Here is an 18,146-nt window from a genome sequence, read left to right as displayed (position 1 = left end):
TTCTAGCATTGTTAATAGTTTTCTTTTGTCGGCGTGCACGCATGGGTTTTATATAATTGAACAAAGGACACACACCAAAACCATCACAAGAAAAAAAAAAAAAAAACAAAGAACAAAAGGTTGTACAACACTACATTTTGATTTTGATTTTTTTTTATATGCTGAACCTTCAAAATACAACAAAAATCCTTACAAGAAAAAAAAATGAAACAAAGAACAAAAGATTGTACAATATTTGATGAAACACTTTTGATTCTTAATAATATTTTTTTGTGTTGTTTATATAATGAACCTTAAAAATACATTAACTTATATTAATTTTATATTTTAAAGCATATTAAAAAGTTTGCTAATGTATCAAAATTAATATATTTTAAAAACACAAGAGAAGGTACAACACAAAAAACATAGGAGAGAATGGATACTTGAATTACAAGAGAAAACTGAGGAAACTGCCATGGCATTGCATGATGTTGTACAATTTTTAAATGAAGGGAGGTTCTACCCAACAGATAAGTACATAATTAAGTTTCTATTCTAAGACAAACAAAAGTGAAGAAAGACCATATCATTACATTAAACTTTACTTCACCTTTTGTTTTTGTCTTCTTTCTTTTGTTTTCTGGTTAGTGCTAATTAATAACAAGAAGTTTGATGAATTAATTAAAGGGTGTTCATACAGTAATGGTACAGCAAGTATTGTTAATGGGTTGGCCTCTTGCCATGCCAAGAAGCTTCATCTCCTTAGTTGCAGGATCCTCAAGCATTAGGACCTTGTCCTTGTCCCTAACCCCAACCATGTGAAGAAATTCACTGTCTTCTCTCTCTTTGCCCTTGAACAGAAGCCTCTGCTCTCTAGGATCCAAATTTGTCACCAGTGACAAAATCAGTTTTAGTTCCCCTGCAAGTTATTACCATTCACAAATTAATAAGTATAAAACACCCACTTCAAGAAAAAGTAATGATTTCAAAGTCAACAATATAAACCAAAATTTTGAATCTTTTTTATTTCTACAAACACCCTTTTAACTCAAAATGAAAATTTGGAGTAGACTTTGAAAAGGGTATGCATGAACAACAAATTGATGAGAAAACAAATGTGGGATTTTTCATTAGGTGAAACTTTACACTATAATAACTACAAGAAACTTAATATATACATTATTTTAAACCCAAAACTTTGAAGTGTAACATATGTTTGAATCTTTTTTCTGATAACCAAACTCAATAAATAAAAGGGTTTGTAACTAAAACTGTATTTCATTAAACCAAACGTATTGAGAATCAAATTATTTCACATGTTTATAACTAAAATTAGATTTGATTAGAAGAGCATTACCAAAAGTTGAAGTGGCATCAATGGAAATGTCATGCCATTTTGAGACAGTGGAAACTCTAACAGCAATGACTCCCTCCCCAGAACTTTGGTTATTATTATTATTACTCTCCCTCTTCTGAACAAGCATGCCACCAGGCCTAAGTTCCCACTTGATTTCACCGATGTTTTTGGCATCCCTTTCTCCTTTGCTTCCATTGTTGGGAAGCTTGGAGCTTGTTCTTGAAAACCTCTTTGACCTCAACTTCATCATCTTTGATCTGTTTGGAAAGTGAAGGAGGAGCAAAGAGAAGGTGATGAGGTTAGGGGCTTATATAATAGAGGGAAAGTGTTGAAAATGAAGAAAGAAGAGCATGAATAAAATAGAAGCCGCCCTAGTGTTGCAAAAAAGCAAGAGTTGAGGGAACACATGGGGAGACATTGGACAATATGGGCAAATTGTCTTTTCTAGGGCACATGGGGGAGTTAGTGGGTGCTTACCAACAAATTCATTTAATTGCTTGATTGGTGGGGCAAAATCAATTACCTTCTTTTATTTTATTTTATTTTTTCTTCTTCCTCTTCATCTTCTTCCATCAAAACCAATCAATCTACCTTAATTAATACTGAACAAGTGTCATAAGTCTCATGCCTCTCTAACTACACCTCTTAAACAATCACAAAGAGTTACGTAATCACTCAATAAATTCTTTTATTGGAAATCAATTAACTCATTAAATGTCTTAAAAGACTCACTAAATGCTCTTAGTTGTTCATTTACATAAGAATATATACGATCAATTTTTACTTCAACTTTTCTAATAACCATTTTTATTTATTTATAGGAGTTGAAGTTAAAATTTTATCTCGGGTGAAATTCGTACAACAGTTGCATTGGTTTTGGTTATGTAATATTAATTAATTTTTATGGTAATTAGAAATTTTTTTAGTGCTATATATAAAATTGAAAAGAAGTAATTGAAACTAGGATCTTAATTAAATACAGGATATTTGGTCGTCATTAATTAAGATGAAAGTATATTAATTTTGTTATATTTGAATTAATTTATTTTTAATAATAATTAATACGCATATTATAAATTGAAAATAAATTTATATATTTTATATTATTAAAATTAGATAATGCATATAAAAAATAAAATTAGTAATATGGTAAAAAAACTATAAATTAATATGTTTATATTTCTATTTAATTTGAAATTTTTTATGTTTTGGTTATTGATTTGCAAATAGGAATGATAAAATTAGTAGGTTCTAGGGAAAAAAAAATAATATCAATTGGACTAGCATGTAAAACAACTTGTCGTTTTACTTTCTCTTATCCATGATGCCCGACTATAATAACATGCAAGCTAGCATATGGTTCATCTCCTCATGTAGTTGTGTTCTTATTTAATTAAATATGTAAAAGATTGTGAAATATATAAGAATGGAGGATTAAATGTGTAAACTTTATTTTAAGTTGTGAAATATATTGTCTAATGTTCCATAGTCCTAGGATAGATAAACAAATTGAGTTTAACTAAGTATTATTTGGGATGTAGTTATACCTAACTAAGATTGAATATTTTTTTGAATATAGCTACTTCTAGATAAGATATTGGATATTATTTGCAAAGGAGTTACTCATAGCTAAAACCATAAGTTTTACAAAGAAAGTGATGTAAAATATTATTACATTAATCACTACAAGAAAGATTGTGTTTTATGACAAATACAACATTTACTTAATTCTTTTAGGTTGCTCTCAAATACAAATAATGTTCTAACTTACAATTGTATTTTGTATTAATCTTCCGGTGCATATATGATTATGGTTTATAATCACTTTCCTTTCGTGTAACTTGAACACCAATGCAAAATGCTAACAAAATTTCATGAAATTTAAGATATGTTGTTTAATATTGACATGTACCAATAAAATAAAATAAAAGTTAATCTTCTTGAATGGAATAGGGTCAACCCTTGAATACAAAAGCAAGTTCATCATTCATTTAAAGATTACTACAATTGTTCACACAATTTCAGTATATATATGTATGGATCGAAATTGGATTAATTCACCATGCAATAGTGATAAGTATAAGACACGAGTTGAAGAATTTATACAATTTGCATAACGTAATAAGGGTAGGGATGATGATGAAGTGAAGTTTAGATGTTCTTGTGTCAACTATTTGAATGAGAGAAAGTTGAATTTGAAGGCGACAAATGGGTAAACATAAGAGTTTCACAAAATTGTTGGTGTTGTTGAATGAAAACTTCAAGATGGAAATACACTACCACTTGTAACTATGATCTCAAAAAAAAAAATATTTGTCTAATGGGTATGGAGTATAAAAGGATATATGCATGTCCTAATGATTGCATATTATTCAAGAACAAATTCGAAGGTTTGAAAAAATGTTTGAAGTTGAGGTTATCACGATACAAGCAGAAAATCTACAGTGAAGATAGTGGTCAGATAGAAAAGGATGACCTTGCTTTGAAAGTAGTTTGATATCTTTCAATCGTGCTCAGATTTAAGCGTTTGTTTGCAAATCTAAAAGATGCTAAAAACCTTAGATGCATGTAGATGAGAAGATGTGACAAACTGCTTTGTCATCTAACAAATTCAATGCAATGGAAAAATATTGATCATGAATTTCTCCAGTTCGGTCAATAATGTAGAAATGTTTCGTTTGGTTTAACTACGAATGGAATGAATCCATTGTAGTTGTATAAACAAGAAGTCTTAGAGCTTGCGTTGAGGAAAGAATAACTAAATATTACATTTATTCAATTATGGATGATGTAAGCCTCTTAACCATTCTTTATGTTTAATTGATTATATAATTACTTATATTAAATAAATTTTTTGTCCAAGTATATGTTTGGTGTTAGTAAAAATATGGGATTTAATAATGTATGTGGGTTCATAGACCCCTAACTCACTAATGAAGACAATAAGTTTTATGACATCTAAGCATATGTCATCAAATGCTTTGAAAGAGGGAAACAAATATATTTTGTCCATTATGTTGTTGAGTAAGTGTACTTTGTTGACTTTTAATTATAATCTGTCATTTTAAGGTATAATAATGAAGTTATTTTGAATTCAGACGTCATTGGCAGTTACTTATGGTTTTCATAAAGGACAACATTGTTGTGTGGTTTTGCTCCTTGCACAACTCTAGGCCTACCCATCTCAGACAAGTAATAGATTGGAAAGAAACTCAATGTTATGAACTTTCCTTGTTATATAAGTGTATCCTAAAACATTTCCTTTTTCATAATTCAATTGTTGGACACAACATGTTGTAGGAAAATCAATTGTTAAGGCAAAAAGGCTTGCATGGTTGTCCCTCCAAGTTTGGTATTTTGGTCTACAGTATTAGAATTGTTTGATTCATTTTCTCGGTTATTTATAATTGTGCGTTCATATTGTAGTGTAATAAACAAACCAGGTCATATGAGTATGTTTATTATGTAATGCAATGGATATCAGCCGTTGTTTGTGCTCATATTACAAGTAGTTGTGAAACGATAGTCATTACATTGAATAAAATACTTATATGTAACTTTGTATTTTTATATACTAATTGAAATTATTGTGTTGTGTGCAAAAATTCAAGACTCCTACACCAATTCCTAATACGTCCATTAAGTATTTAAGGATAGTTTGTGCAAAATACATTATACAAGTGTACAATAGTATTTAGTGCATTTATTCGTGTAATGATAGCATGTTATTAGTCCATTAAGTATTTTGGCTTGTTTTGGTTTGGTAAGCATAATGTTCTATTTCTGGACTGGTTTTCTTGTATTATATACGAGTAATGTAGGAAGAAACAAAAAAAGAATAATGTATTTAAAAAAAATGCATACTTTATGCCTAGATTATGACCAAATTCCAAAGCATAAAATGGGCATTAGATCTAGTAATAACTGAAGCCTAATACCTTTAAAAATACCATAAAACTTTAAATCAGAAAAGGTATTTGGCTTCGGTTATTACTAGAACTCTAACCAAATACCATTTCTGATTTAAAATAAAACTTAATTTTTAAGGGTATTTAGCCTTAATCCTGGTTAGAAACGAGACCAAATACCCTTTCTGATTTAAAATTTGATTTAATTTTTAAGGTTTTCGACTTCAGTTATTTAGGAAACCAAAGCATAATGTGGAACTTTATGCTTCGGTTCATAACCGAAACCAAAAGTCCATCATTTTCTATCTCGTCTGTATGTGTTTCGGTTCAGCAACCGAAGTTCAATGTCAAAAATAACTGCAATCAAAACTCTTTCTTGCACTAGTGACATTACATAAAACATTTTGCGTCTATCAAACAAAAACATAATTTAAAGGACTTTTTCATTTATCAAATTACTATTTATCCGTTTGTTGAGCTACAATAAATACTTCCCATTTCACATAACTTATAAACATATAAAATTATGTTTTATACTTAATTGTTTAAACAAATAATAAAAACTAAAACAAAGGAATAATTCAACTTGGACCAACAAAATGTTTATTACATTAAAATATATTTAATTAACTTGAGTTTTATTAACTAATTATACTCTTGAATATTATGGACTTGTCTTTGAGAGATTACAAACAAAAATATGTATATGCTCGTTTCTCCCATTCTATTGGAATGAAAGGTAGATGTTAACATTTGAAACCTTTATCTAGGAATTTTACATTTCTTAATAAAAAATTTCTCATTTTTTTTTTGTAATGCAAGCTTGATGGGTCAAATAGTTGCATACAGTAACTGATAGTATAATGGAAACACTATAGTGCTGAAAAACATGTATATATGTATGGACAAGAGAGCAATAATGATAAAACTTAAAAGTGTGTCCCAAGTACAAAGAATAAAAAAAATTAATTAGTAATATAGTTTTCATATTTAGTTCTTTTAATTTGTTTTGGTCCTTATATTTATTTTTAAGTCAATTGAGTCTATATTTTTGTAAAAGTACTCATAGATGTCTTACATTGTTATCTTTAGTTTCAAATTTACAATAATGGGTGGAGAACAACATAGATTTTCTTTTTCTTTCTTCTTCAATATATTCAATATTTTTGGTAAAATTATTCGTCTTTATGTAATATAATCTTTTAAATGAATATAGAATTATAAGAAAAAGTAAACTAATATTAATTTTATCATTTTACCTTTCTGTTATTTTAACAATGAAAAAATCAGGCACTATTACTAAAATACAGAAGATGTAAAGAAAAAAAAAATCTGTAAAAACATGAACGCTCTAGATTTATTTACAAAATATTATATATATTTTAATAATAACTTTTCTATAGGAATATTATAAAAATATATTTCAATCCTCTCTAGTCTATTTTTCACGAGAACTACGAACCTCAATTCGGCGTTATATTTTATAATAAGAGCATATTCACTACATGACTTCTTTAGCCTTTGCCATACCAAAATTGTTAAGGAATATCTTACCTCCAAACGTTTTGCAGAAAAATGATATTTTTAATTATCTGTTATTACGAAAATTTAAGATGACCTTTAATTGATGATTGTTTATTTTTACACTTCTATATAAACGAGCATATAAATCAAATGAATATACAAGACACATAAAAGATTTATTGAAAATATAATTCTTTTGTATAAAAGAGAATATTAATTACACATTTTAATCTGTGTGTTATATATACATAGATGAAAAATAAAAACAAAATGATATTAGTATTTGACGAAAATACAATGTACTCTAAAAAACAAAATGTTTTACTTTTATATATATTCATTTGTTATATATAATCTTAAATGAAAGAAATGAAAATTAATACTTGATAAAGAAAAAAAAAAGTAATTTTAAACCATCATCCTATCATAAACTAACGCACAGTAAATTTGTTAATTTTTATGGTAATTATTTTAAAACTCACAAGGATACTTACTTTGTGACTGGATGAGAGACTAAAATTATATTAATTAGACTTATTAGACAAATATATCATCTTAAATACTAAACCTTACAGTAAGTATATATATATATATATATATATATATATATATATATATATATATATATATATATATATATATATATATATATATATATATATTATAAGTACTTAAGACCAATATTTCTTCTCATTTTGTCATTTACCCTTTTCTCTCAATCATCTTCTGAAACTTCTCTTAGTTTATTCTTCTTCTATTATAGTTTATTTTTTCTTCTGATCAAATGAAGTATATATTAACAAAACATGACAGTGTCATCCAGCAGTTAAATTATCTGGAGAAAGAAAACTATTGAGTTATCCAATATGCAAGACGACAAAATACTACAGTAATTATTGATAGAACTTTTAAAAAATTATTTATCTTTTATGATTTAATAATGTATTAAATTTTTTTAAATGTCTTTAATAATTTGAGACGTTTTAAATGACAAATATTTAAAATGAACGGTACATATTTTTCCTTATTTCTTTAATTTGAGAATACAAGTACTTAAAAGATATAAAGTTATATTCAAATAATTTAAATTTAAATATAATAAAAATAGTTTTGAAATTATAATATAAACTATAGAGTAAATTATTTTTATTTTGTTTAACTAACTTTTAAATTATGTGAACAGTTGAATTTGTTTTATATATTTTTTATATAGCGAATTTTATATTAATCATGTGAAGTTAAAATTAAAAAATCATGTTCCACAACATCCCCCATAGATCTCGCGGTTAGTTCTCAATATGAATGAGATGTTATATAAATTATATTATTCCTTTGTATACAAGATAATTAATGTGCAATAATATAATTGCCGACTCCAATTGATTTAATTAGTTTAAAAGATTAGATTCCGATAAGATTATGTATTCTTATCTTGATGTAGCTTTTTTTTTTTTTTATCTATAATAAAAGCTAGTCAATGGGATCGACCATATATTAAATGATATATTTCTTCTTCTTCTTTTTTCTCTTAGTTTCAAACTCACTTTATATAGTCTATTTTTTATGTATTTTATATTTAAGAAAAAATAAATCAAATTTAAAACAGTTTGATTTCGGCTAGATACATCTATATTTTATATTTTATAAATAGTGTTTTTACCCGAATTAGGTGTTTCTAGTCTAATTATTTGAGTTTGGACTTTGGGTTTTATAAGTTGTGCTCTGGATTTCGGTAATGAAATGACATTCTTCTTATAAATTCATCACGTTCTCTTTAATTTACATTTTTTATAAATGTAGTTTTCCTTTCTTTTTTAATAATAAATTTTTATTTATTATTATGATTGATTAAGGTTAAAAAGTTCTATCCATTCCTTGTTAGATTATAATATTCTTTAGTTTCTTAGTTAACAAGTACTTCGATAAATCGATCTACTTATCAATAAACAATTTCATCAATTTTAAACACTTCAATTTATCTTTTTCTTCCTTGCTTTTACTTCTAAACAACCGATATTCCCATAAAATGTTACTTTGAATACAGAAAACAAAAAACATTCTCTTTTTATAGATATCTTTCTTCGATTCATTTTCACCATTTTTTCTACGTCTACCTCCATTTTCTCTTTCTTATTATTTATTATATTATTATCCATTACATGCTTCTTATTTTTCTTTCCCATTTCTTACTATGTATTATATGTTTTATACCTAACCAACTTATTACTTTTACCTATTCCTTAAATTCGTAACTTATCCTTAATTTTTCATAACGTTTATCTTAACTTTCATCTCAGGTCATCTTATACACACAAAGGGTAAAAAATATTTTTTACTCATCTCTTTCGCACATTTGTAAATATTTGAATTCTCTTCATTTATACATTGTTTGGATGGGTATTTCAGGGAAGATTCACTAGAAGACATAACGTCAATGAAACTTAAGTCAAATCATCTAACTTGATACTATTTTTAATCAAAAATCTTAAGACAATAAATTTATGAGTTTTCTTCTTTACATGATGTTAAACTTTTTCTTATCTACTTAATGTGAGATTTAGACTCATACTATGATTACCATCAATCTCCCCCTCAATGATGAATCTCTTCCTTATTGGTACACTTCACCTAAAGTGGAAGCATTTCAACTACATGTACCTCAATGTTCACATTTTTTTATATCCTTTCTACTATTGTTTTTTTATCTCAACAATGGGACATGCTTGCCTAAAACCATCGTTCGAAAGGCTTTCGATATAAGGAATCCCCACATTTAGGATTCTTCACCAATATTGTACTTGTTTGAGTCGATTACTAAAACGAACTATCAGGTCTAATACCACTTATGAGTCTTTCAAAGAGGATTCACAAGGAAAATTTAACAATAATAAGACATGAGTCCAATTAACATAAGGGATTGACAACACCTTGAACTCAAGACCTTAAGGCAATGGATATATGAGTATTCTTCCTTTTATGTTGTTCAACTTTTTCATTTATAATATCAATGTGGGACTTATACTTACTTAAGCTCCCAAATATGTGTCTAAAATTTCCGAACTAGAGAAGTCCATTTTGTCTCACCTAACCTAAGTTGGGAAGGGTTTTCTAGATCAAAGGTAGGGGTGATCATGGATTGGATTTTTTAATATCCGATCCAGATCCATTTTAAATCTCAATAATTGGATTAGATTTTGGTTTCAAATCCATTTTTTCTACAAAACGAGTTTGAATTTTTTTTAAATCCAGATCCACATATTTGGACCAAGATTTAAATCCAGATTCAAATATTTGGATTAAGTTCAAAATCTAGAATTCAATTTTTATAAAAGAAATCCAAAATGAATTTTTGAAAACTTGTAGACAAGTCCATTTTGTCTCACCTAACCTAAGTTGGGAGAGGGTTTCTAAATCAAAGGTAGGGGTGATCATGGATTAGATTTTCAGATATACAATCTAGATCCATTTTAAATCTCAATAAATTGATTAGATTTTGGGTTCAAATCCATTTTTTCTACAGAACGAGTTTGGATTTTTTTTAAAATCTAGATCCACATATTTGGACTAAGATTTAAATCCAGATCTAAATATTTGGAATAAGTTCAAAAAACAAGGAATTCACTTTTTATAAAAGAAATCCAAAATGAATTTTATAAAACTTGTGTCATCAAGGTCGACACTATCAAATTTGGTAGAATTTTGATCGGTGTCGATTCAGCTGAATTTCAGCTAGGTTGACTTGGCCAAATTTCGATTGGGGTCGTCTCGACCGAATCTTGGCATGGTTCGACGCGGCCGAATTCGGTCAAATTTTGGACAAGGCCAACTCAGTCGACTTTTGATTGGGCCAAATTAGCCAAATTTTGTCCATGACCCACTTGACCTAATTTTTGTCAAGGTAGACTTGGTTGACTTGACCGAATTCGATCGAATTTTGGTCGGGGCAAACTCGGTCAAATTCAGATGAATTTTTGTCGAGGCCGACTCGATTGAATATGACTAAATTTTTGTCGAGACCGAGTCAGCCGAATACGACCAATTTTGGTAAGGATCGACGCGATCAAGTACAACCAAATTTGAGATAGGGCCAACTTGACCAAATACCAGTCAAGGCTGACTCAATTGGATTTGGCCAAATTTCGGTCGGCCTGACATAACGTAACGTGACCGAATTTCGGTCAAGGCTAATTGAGCAAAATACAAGCAAATTTCGGTCGCTACCAACTCAGGCAAATTTGGCTGAATACAGCCAAATTATGGTCGGGGATGACTATGCTGAATCTCAGTTGGAGCCGACTCAATCATATTTGGTCAAATTTTGGTCGAGGCCAACTTGGCCAAATGCCCCAAAATTTCGGTTGGGGCCGAATTTGGCCAAACTTTGGCCGCGATCGACATACTTGAATAAGACCAAAATTCGTTCAAGGACGACCAGACTGAATACGTCCGAATTTTGATTGGGTCGACCTAGCCTAATAGGCCAAATTTAAGGAAAGGTGGACTCAGCCAAATTTTCATCTAAGTCGACTCTACAAAATTCAGCCGAATTTTGGCTAGTGTCGACTTAGTGAATTTCGACTAGTGTCGACTCAATCAAATACGACCAAATTTCAGCCATAGCCGAAACGGTCGTATATGATAAAATTTTGTCTAGGACCAATTCTACTGAATTTGGCAGAATACGACCAAATTTCAATCAGTTCGAATAAAGCAAAATTTTTTTTTGGGGCCTACTCTATGTATGAAGGATTTCAATAATTTCAAGAAATATAAATACCCAGTAATTAAATTATTTGTAATTGAATTCTCTTAATTTCTTAAATAATTAGTTTGGATAAGTAATTGAAATATCTTAAATTTCAATTGTCTTGTTTATATAAAACAATTTAATTTCTATTATATGACAAACTCAACTCTACCTTTAACTTTAACTTAAATTAGCTTGGCCTTCGACCCGGGTCAGCCAGGCCCCGACCATCTCAGCCCTCGGCTTATGCTGACTCGGGTCAAGCTTCGCCTCTTGAGCCGGCTCCTATTGACTTTCAACCCCAGCTAGCTCGGGTCGACCTTCAACCAAGGTCGGATCAGCTCGATCTTTAATCTGGTCTAGCCTGGGCCGACCCGGCTCAACCTTCAACGAGGTCGTCCCCACTCAACCTTTGGTTCTGGCTGACTCAACTTAGAGCCATCTTATCTCGACCTTCGATTGGGGCCGACTCGTTTTGATTTGGATCCCAGCTCGACTCGTCTCAACCTTCAGTGCGAGTCATCCCATCTCAACCTTTGGTGTGGGTTGGCCCCTCTCAACCTTTGACTTAAGCTAGTCCATTTCAACCTTTGCTTAGACTGGCACATCTCGACCTTCATCCTATATCGACACGTCTAGTCTTTTGGCCAAGCCTAGTTCGGCTCAACCTTCGGCTCGACTCGACCTTCGATCTATCCAAGGCCAGCTCAACCTTCGGTCTGGACCGCCCCGTCCTAAGTTTTGGCCTGACCCCACCCATTTTGACCTTTGGCTTAGACCAACCCATCTCTACCTTCGGTCTGCCTCGACCTTTGGCATAGGCAAGCCTATTTAAGCTGTCTCGACCTTCAGCCTAGGCTGACTCGACTCAACCATCGACCTAAATTGACTTGTCTCGACCTTCTGCCCAACCCGACTCGATTTTTTGCCCTTGTGTACTTTTTTGTCCTAATTAATGAGCAATTTCACAACTTGGAAAATTTCAATTTCCTTCTTTTTAGTGAATTTCAAATACTACTATTTTAATTATTTGAAATACCTTCTTATAATTATCTAATTTCATTTTTTTTTTAATTTTTTCATCCAAACATATCATTTTTATTTAAAAAATTTCAATTTTTTTAAATAAACAAATTACTATATTAAATTACCTCATACAAACACCGTAAAACTTATTCTATGCAAAGTTTACCTATCCATATATACATGGTCATATAATAGAAAATATATAAGAAAAATAGAAATTGTATTAGTTATGTAACTAGCATATAATGTAAAAATGAGAACATTTATTATATGTTCCTTGAAAAGTTAACACATAAGATTTTTTTAATGTTTTCTATTTTCTAGAGATATGCATTTTGTTCCCATGCATATATCTTGTAAAGAGAATAGGAAAGCTATATTTTTATATGAGCACACGAGAAGTAATTGTTTTAGCTCTATAACTTTTATTTTTTTATTTTAAAATTAAAAGTATTTCCAAAAATATTAAAACTAATCAAACAAATGTTTAGATATGCTCACAAATTCCTAACATTTTGAAAATGTAATTTACGAATATAACAATTTAAACAAACACTCTGTTCAAAAGAAATTCCAATCGGGTCTGTCAAATGATGAGCAACTTTGATCTTTTGCACAATTTCGTAAGTTCGAGTTTTATTTGTTATAATAAAAAAATGTACATTTCCAAAATCACGAAAGAAAGAGAAATTTCTCCAAACAAAAAGATTATTATTCTTTTTAAGAATTTCCCCCGAAAGCAAAAGAAAACTACTAAAAAAAGAAAATGAAAATTCTGGAAAAAAAAAAAAAAACCTTTCGAAGCTGCACATGTTTTGTGGGACAACAATGCAAGCATTCCAAATTATAGCTATATTTTCTCTTTTATTATAATCCTTTTCGGTATTTCTCCGTCCATTTGGTATGGGCTAACGTTATATCCACTTGGAGTTTAGTGTAGACATGTCCCGTTTTTCACAAATCAAACATCACATTATTTCATTTTCAGGTTCTTGTTGGTCCATAATATCATACCTGATTTTCACATGTAATGTTTTATGTTGATCAATCTTCTATGAGATTGTACCAATAATGCCACATACCGACATTAATATTAAGAAAAAAACTTAGTATAAAATTATTATCCCTTTTTAATGAATCTAGATATGGTGGGTTTTTATGTCATGGGTTCTCATATGAGAATATGCACGAATCAAATAATTGTGGTACCAATAGATATTATTCCTTTATTTAAATGCAAATAAAGCTGAATGCACATATATGATTCAGTTTGACAAATAGATATTCATAATCATAATTGCACGCTTTTTTAATCCATAATTACATAGAGATTGTGTGTATGTGCAAAGACTAAAACTAGGTTTCGTAAATGCACATGTATTTAAAAACTGAAAATAAATTGCTTGAAATTATAGAGGCTTTGAAACCAAAATCATATTTAATTACTTTTTGACCCAAATTATGGACTTAAACTTCGAAAAACATTTTTATTTTCTATTATTTAATGACATGTCAATCTTTTGAAACTTTTTTATAATTTTGTTTGTAGTATGATAGTAAAAATGTTATATATTTTCGTTATTGATAATGAATAATTTACCATGTTAAACAAAGACAAATTAAAAAAAAAAAAAAACTTATGCAATTTTACTCCTGTATTACAAATTAAAATACACAACAGAGATAGATTCTTTTCTCACTATAACAATTACATATTTATAATATTTTTTCCTTTCTAAAAGTATTTTGATACATATGTTTCTACAAACTTAAATATTTTCAACTATTTAGAAAAACACATTCAAATCATTTAAAAATATGAAGACTAGAACAACAACAATTGATCATTCGCTTCTAGTTTTAAATCATTATTCTCTTTATACAATGTTATTATATGATAGAAATAAAAGAAAAAAATCATTAAATAACAATAGTTAGTCATTGTATTGACTAATTTAGATACTATTTTATAAATTAAAAATTATTAGTATCTAAAATAATCTTTATTATAAATAAAAAATTATAATAAATTTGTGAATTAGAGTTTAAATTGATCTCTAACATTAATTATTGTGTTTTAACTATTTATTATTATCGATTTTAAATTATTCTCTAATTTTAAATTAAAGACTAATTTAGACACTAATTTATTGATAACTAACACTTTGGTAGCTAATCAATTTAGACTCGAACTCAAAATAACAAAACATCAAGAGTGTACATCTAATTTATCTAATTTATAGTTTTAATCCATCATAAGATTTGGAACAGAGAAAAATTAAGTAGGAATTACAACACCGTAATCTCCAAGTCACTTAATAATAGATTAAAACATTATTCAATGATGGATCAAGGATCACACTCATTATCACAATCGTGTGAAGAGAAAACTAAAATATACATACATGTTGCGGGGAAGGAATACATGTGTATTTGATATATGTGTTTTACATGCTTAATGTGTGGAGTGATATATGCTAACATTTTGGCCACTATATCCATTTATCTAATTATCAATTAAAATAAGAAATCAAAAATACATTAATCATGGTGATAGGTCCTCTAAAATAATGAGTATTATCTTTGTAATGTATTCTATCATCATAAACTCTTAGCTCTAATGAAGAAACTATATTTTTTTTTGTGTCATAATTAAATAAATTTTCTCAAAATAAATAAATATGTGCACAAAGTAAATGAAGAAACATCAAACTATATGGAAGTTTTAAAATAAATGTATTACAACAATTGTCACATCATGGAACCATGTTTCATTTATAATACACGATTCTTGAAATTTTTATTGTAAATACATTTCATAATCGGTATAAAATTTCAATCTTTTTATTATAGAAGATCTTCTTAATGTTTTATAGTTACTTTCATGAGGAACTTTGTTAACTCATATTTTTCAGTCATTTTTAGAGTTAAACAAAACCTAAATTATCCTCCTAATAAAGTATAGGAAAATTGACTCAAGATCGAATCCAAAGAAATGGTGCGTAACGAGCATAGCTTGTATAATTAAATCTTGCTAAAAATATGATGAATAAAGAAATAAAATAAAGAAAAGAAACTAAAAGAAAATGATGAATTTTTATTCAATTAACAACTAAACTAAATGCATGAGTGAAACTATGCCATGAATGCAATGCATGGGTTAAAACTATAGAAAAATTACACGTGATATACGTGCATGCAATGCATGGGACCTAATGGATGATGAATTGAACTTTGAGTGAAATGAGGAAGGTGCCAATGTGTTTTTATTTCGCATAGTAATGAAATCCATGTTTAATTCTAACCATGATGCAAATGTAATGTGAGCTAACACCAAATTGACTTATAAAAGTGGAATTACACATGCATGCTCTGCTAAAAATAAAAATGCAACTAGGGACTTAATAGCCACACTATGATAGCATAATTTTCAGACCTTGGTAATAATGCATTAGATCAGCAGAATCATATTATGAATATGAATGTTAGGATTAATCTAACAACTCTAAAATGAAGTGCATGGGTACCATGGATGCTATCTGAATTTAGATGATAGTATGCATGATTGGATGCAGTGTGCAGAGTACCTATGACAACAGTAAGACAATTCAATTGTGCATAAAACTAGATTGCAACATTAAACCCATTTATGATAGCAGTGGTCGAAATGTGAATGCAGAATCATATTTTTTCAAAAACAAATGTAGCTAATTCCTAATGTAATGAGTGCAATGCTAATTAAAATTGTACATGAACCCAATTGGCAACAAAGAAATTAGAGTTGTGAAAGCAACAAAATCCAATCCAGCTCATATTCCCATAAGGAATTTTAACTTAACCACTCACTCAAATCAATTCAACTCTAAATGTCATGCAAATGAGGTAATGCCTACATATGCAGAGATGCAAATACACTAATTAAGGATGCTTGAAATAAGATTTCTTACCATGATGCACCAATAAAAACTAATAATTCGAACTAGAAGGCAAGGAAACTAAGAGATTATTGGACTAACAAATGCATATAAAAAGCTCTACGAAAATCAATACCAGAATTCATGACTTAGACACCAACTAATGTAGTAAACTAAAGCTACAATAGAAAGTTCAAACTCAAGGCACATTCAACACCTTAAAACAAAATTCTAAATAAATTCATGGAATTAACACTGCAAAAACTAACTGAAATTGGAAGCAATGGATTACTCATGGTTTCATCTACACCCGAGAAGACATCTCGATATTGTGTGCCCACTTTGGGGTCACATGATTTCCAAAAGGAAATATTGACTTGTGCAGATTACAAAACACGCTTAACACACTAGCTCAAAAACAAGAATTGAAATATTAAACAGGAAAACACAAAAGGAAATCTAAATTGCTGCATAATTTAAGGCAAAAAACATAAATTGCAAGTGAATCTTAAACAATCATGAGATTTGAAAATTATAAAATGAGAACTGAAATCATAACTGAAAAGTGGAAAGGAAATTGAATAGCAAATTGTATTTCATTGGAGAATAAGAGAAAATGTACACGAGATAAAAAGAGTTCCAAAATCTATTGGTGAAGGAGGCTCACTTGGCACACTTCCCGGCAACTTTGTGCTCGTGAAAGTCCAAGTAGAGCTACCTGCACGCTAGGGAGAAAACCCAATCTCCAAAGGGTACTTTACGCTCATCAGAGATGGAGAAACCCCTTTACAATGCCCTCTTCTCTCTCACACCAATAAGAACATAAACTCACAAACCCTAGCCTCCAAACATGTCTCTCTCACGAACTACCAGGGCTCTCCCAAGAAAACATAATTTGACCCCTTAACCCCCCCCCCCCCCAAACAAAAAATCAGAAAAGGAAAGTGATAAAGGTCGTACCCCACCAAATTAAAACATATTAAATGCAGTACATGAAAGTGAACCAAGTCGTCTCCCAACGACCAATATTTTCATTCAAAGCGAATTTTCCAGATGAACACAACAATAAAACACAGGGGGGGGTTGGCAGACAGATTCGGAATGCTAATCAATAGATTAATTTAAATGCTACAGTGACTAAAACCGTATTGACATCCCTGATTCAAACGCAATTTCACTTATCATAGGCCACCAAATTAACACCAACCCTGCCTTGTCTCAATCCACTAGATAATAATTCACTAAGCGAAAATTACAATCTAGCTTCATTATGCAATTAAGCAATGCACACATCCTTAAATTCGTGACAGCCAAGCTACATACATTAAGCATGAACGTATCTTAAACAAAACACATGCAATTACTCTGTAAATTAAGCATTGACAGATTCACCACATGCATTCCACGAATTCAGAACAAAACATGGCAGATTTCACAAAACAAGCACAACCTCAAAGCTTCATTGCATTTTTCATCAAGGAGTCAATACACGAATTTAGCTAGACATGGAAATGAGTAATTAAACACTTCAAAACTGAAATCACAAAAATCAGAACCAAGAACCCTAACTATCAAATCTGAAAACGCAATTTAAGAGCAAAAATTGAGATTTCAAAGCTTAAATGGAATGCAAAACAGTGATATCATATATAAATGCGAAAACCCCATGAATGGGTATTGTTCCAAGT

At 29.6% G+C, this 18,146-nt stretch overlaps 1 protein-coding gene across 1 annotated transcript; it reads right to left on the bottom strand.

The window, feature by feature from the left end:
- Positions 1-444: 444 nt before the first annotated feature.
- LOC114182331 (Ubiquitin-like superfamily protein) lies at positions 445-1,677 on the bottom strand. The gene is made up of 2 exons (XM_028069189.2): positions 1,340-1,677; positions 445-901 (listed from the first exon to the last, which is right to left on the bottom strand). Exons 1-2 carry the CDS (start codon positions 1,587-1,589, stop codon positions 675-677), a joined length of 477 nt encoding a protein of 158 aa, XP_027924990.1. The 5' UTR covers positions 1,590-1,677; the 3' UTR covers positions 445-674.
- Positions 1,678-18,146: the final 16,469 nt, after the last annotated feature.

Source organism: Vigna unguiculata, chromosome 4, assembly GCF_037176805.1.
Source record: "Vigna unguiculata cultivar grain cowpea cultivar isolate G323 ecotype 2 chromosome 4, ASM3717680v1, whole genome shotgun sequence".
NCBI lineage: Eukaryota > Viridiplantae > Streptophyta > Magnoliopsida > Fabales > Fabaceae > Vigna > Vigna unguiculata.
The sequence above is the reverse complement of the archived record's forward strand: the minus strand, read 5'-3'. Positions and strand labels throughout refer to the sequence as shown.

What these genes read in the sequence shown, in the direction of transcription:
- LOC114182331 (XM_028069189.2), bottom strand. Translation starts at nt 1,589, where the DNA reads ATGATGAAGTTGAGGTCAAAGAGGTTTTCAAGAACAAGCTCCAAGCTT. An exon ending in TGATGCCACTTCAACTTTTG is followed by an intron (nt 902 to 1,339) that starts GTAATGCTCTTC and finishes AATAACTTGCAG; the next exon opens with GGGAACTAAAACTGATTTTG.